Source organism: Bidens hawaiensis, unplaced genomic scaffold (assembly GCF_021521415.1).
Source record: "Bidens hawaiensis isolate Kalapana, Puna unplaced genomic scaffold, B.hawaiensis_p1.1 tig00066053_1, whole genome shotgun sequence".
NCBI lineage: Eukaryota > Viridiplantae > Streptophyta > Magnoliopsida > Asterales > Asteraceae > Bidens > Bidens hawaiensis.
In genome coordinates, this window is record NW_027501758.1 from 9844 (window position 1) to 13222 (window position 3379).

General features: G+C 32.4%; 1 protein-coding gene across 1 annotated transcript; it reads left to right on the top strand.

The window, feature by feature from the left end:
* The first annotated feature begins 906 nt into the window (after positions 1-906).
* Positions 907-2661, top strand: LOC143604641 (protein LIKE COV 3-like). The gene is made up of 6 exons (XM_077081055.1): positions 907-1032; positions 1203-1255; positions 1531-1640; positions 1978-2145; positions 2222-2446; positions 2555-2661. The coding sequence occupies exons 1-6, from the start codon at positions 907-909 to the stop codon at positions 2659-2661; spliced, it is 789 nt and encodes a 262-aa protein (XP_076937170.1).
* Positions 2662-3379: the final 718 nt, after the last annotated feature.

Genomic DNA, 3379 nt, shown 5'->3' on the forward strand with positions numbered 1-3379 from the left:
TTCTAATGGCAACATTTAACTTTTTTATAGCTTTTTAAGTGTGCATTTCAAATTATTTAAAAAGATATAATTAGTAAATAGGTTGGAATCAATCCTAATTTCTTATGCTGTTGCTACTGATACTAATATATGTAAGAAAATGATGTTATTTGTAATTGTGTTCAATTTACTAATTTTTTTGCTAATGTTATGTAACGTTCTTATTTTTTCGTACTAAATCGCTACCAACCGAATCCCCATTATGTACCCGTTGTAAAGCGCGGGCATTTCTAATAGTTAATAACATATGTGTATAACCTAAACGATATATGTATAACATCTCGATGCAAAAAATCTTCAATCGTAGCATGTATGTGCCTCCATGCACCTCCCTCGCTCATTGCACATTTTTTAGACTAATTCATTCAGATAATAATTATTATCGAATAGTAGGTTGTTGTTTGGATTCTTAAAATCAAAATTGTTTGAGGATATACCAGCCAAAATTAAAGCTAAAAAGTAAAAAATTTATACTTTTTCCGTCTCATTAAAAATGTCTATATTCTAGTTTTTATTTGTCCCATTACAAATGTCTATTTTCAAAATTTATTGTTAATTTCCAAGTTGACCCTTAAACACACAAAACTAACTTAATAAACAATATTGATGGAACTAATTTTCAAAGGTATTTTTGTCATTTAGTAAGAAGAAAAAGTAATTATTTAGTCTATCTTAAAATTTGTATTTTTCAAACCATGGCACTTGTAATGGGACAAATGAAGCAATTGTTAGTTAAGGGACATTTTGTAAATTCCTTACGTACACATACAAAAATTATGCATTAGCGTCCAAAACGAGAAAAAAGCTCAAAACATAGTTCGTTGCAGTCGGTCGGAACTCTTCACCGGAAACAAAACCTAGAGAAAAATGGGGACGAGAGACAGAGACAGAGATCTAGAACGACTGATTCCGGCAACCGGATACTCCAATATTAACGGTTCCCCATCAGATGCCCCTCCCGGGGCTTCTTCCACTCATAATTCCGGCAGAGAGGTCTTCAATTCAAATCATTCTTTTTAATTTTTGCCTTGAATTTGCAATCAATTGTCCATACATTGTGCTACTACATGTCTGATTCATAATATTAGATTAACACATTTTTTATTTATTTATTTTTGAATTACATTCAAAGAGTTTTTTTTTTTTTCCTTTTACTTGTGCAGGCATTTATTAAGGTCCTTCGCAGCTGGGCTTCAAAAAAATTCATTACTGGATGGTATTGTTATTAATATTCTTGTTTCATCTGTAAGTTAATTATGGTTACAAATAGAACAAAATGATATAGTATATTGTCATATGTAGATGAACTAATAGTTAACTTTGACAACCATTTTTGTGTCTCTTTTCCTTTTATTTATAACTAAGATATCGGCCAGTAAGTATGCATCCTGATGGTAGGTTCACAGAAATGATAATATATACTAGGATTAAGATATGTCTTTTTTTTTTCCTTTTTTCAAATTTGATTACTAATGATTTAGTTGTTGGCAGTGTCATTTTATCTCCCATAGCCATTACATTTTATGTGACTTGGTGGTTCATTCAACTCGGTGATTGGATCTTCTCCCCGATCTACATTCTTTTGGGAACTAATATATTCGGTCAGTGAATCATCTTATTGCTTTCACATCATAAGCAGCAAGATAGCATCCCTAATTTTTCACATAATGATAAACTTTATAACTGTTTAGACACCTCAATATACTTATGCTTCATTTTTAATATCTTGACCTTTCTATAACAACATATATTTGGCTTAGTTATAAACTTATAAATGCAAGCAGATTTCTCTCTTTAGCAAAGTTTGAATCCAAAATCACATGTTTATTTCATTGGTAGCCCTTTTTAAATATCGTTAACGTTGATTTGGTCCACAATATTCCTCTATGTTCTTATATTTATAGGATTATTAGATATTTGACCAAATAAATATTTCAGGTCTTGGATTCATTACTACGATAACATTCATATTTTTTGTGGGTGTGTTCATGTCATCATGGTTGGGCTCTTCTCTTCTAAGTTTGGGAGAGTTTATAATTAAAAAAATGCCTCTCATGAGTTATATTTACACTGCATCTAAGCAAATCAGTGCAGCAATCTCACCAGGTAATTTAAATAATTTGGCTTTCAAAAGTTTCATTTTTGACCATATGACCAGTTAATGATATAATATATGTTCCAGGACAAGGTTCACATGCATTTAAGGAAGTTGCAATCATAAAACATCCAAGTGTCGGGGAATACGCGATTGGGTTCATAACATCAACCGTTATCCTTAGGAAAAACACCGGTACCGAAGAGCTATGTTGCGTGTATGTCCCGACCAACCACCTTTACCTAGGTGATATTGTACTTGTGAATTCTAAAGATGTCATGAAGCCAAATATCTCAGTTCGGGAAAGTATAGGTATGACAGATTCCTATTTAGTTATTGTATTTATCATTGTTTAAGTTGAATGTGTACCTATGTATGTTTGTTGATAAACGGGAACTTTTATGTTTGTGTGTTATGCAGAGATTATAATCTCGGGAGGCATGTCGATGCCAGCGATGTTAACTACAAAGGACTCACAACGTGTTCGATCTATGAGTCTTGATAAGTTTGCTGTTCCACATGTATGATATGAGTGTAAACTTTGAAAGTTTTCTAATTTAGAGATGGCTAAAGTGTTGAAAGGGATAATGAATATAGAAATGTAAAACATTCAGTTTAAGTGTTGGTTTACAGTATTTTGATCCAAAGTTTAAAATTAAGCTTCATGAATCATAACCAAATGGTTGTGATACATAATGCGGTTCACACTTATTTTTATGGGCCTAAAGCCCTAGAAAATATACGGTGGGAGTATTCATTTTCCACAACTATCATCCTTTGTGTTATGAATCAATGGGCCGGCCCAATCCAAGTAGCACAAGCGAACAAGCTTATGGGATTGATGAAAAGAACCTCGCCTCGCCTGATATAATGGAAAAGAGAAGGAAGGGCAAAGGTTTATGAAAATTGTTAGAAATTGGTGATTGTTCTTCCTATCTCTCTTTCTAAAATTTGTTTCCCATCTCCTTCTACTATGTGTTCTTATTTCTTATAATCATTTGAGATCAATTAGTGAATTGAATAACAAATCCTGTTGGTTATCACATGAGTTCTTATCAATTCATTTCACTCTGAGAGTTCATCAATATTGTTTTGTTCACTATTATTTGCGATTGTTACAGATTTTAGTGATAACCCTTTTTGTAATTATTATAGTTGTATGCATATCTTTTGGGCCCATGAGTTTGGCCAGGCTCATACTCAAGCCCATTTATAAATAAGAGACACTCAGGTTCGAGCTTATAG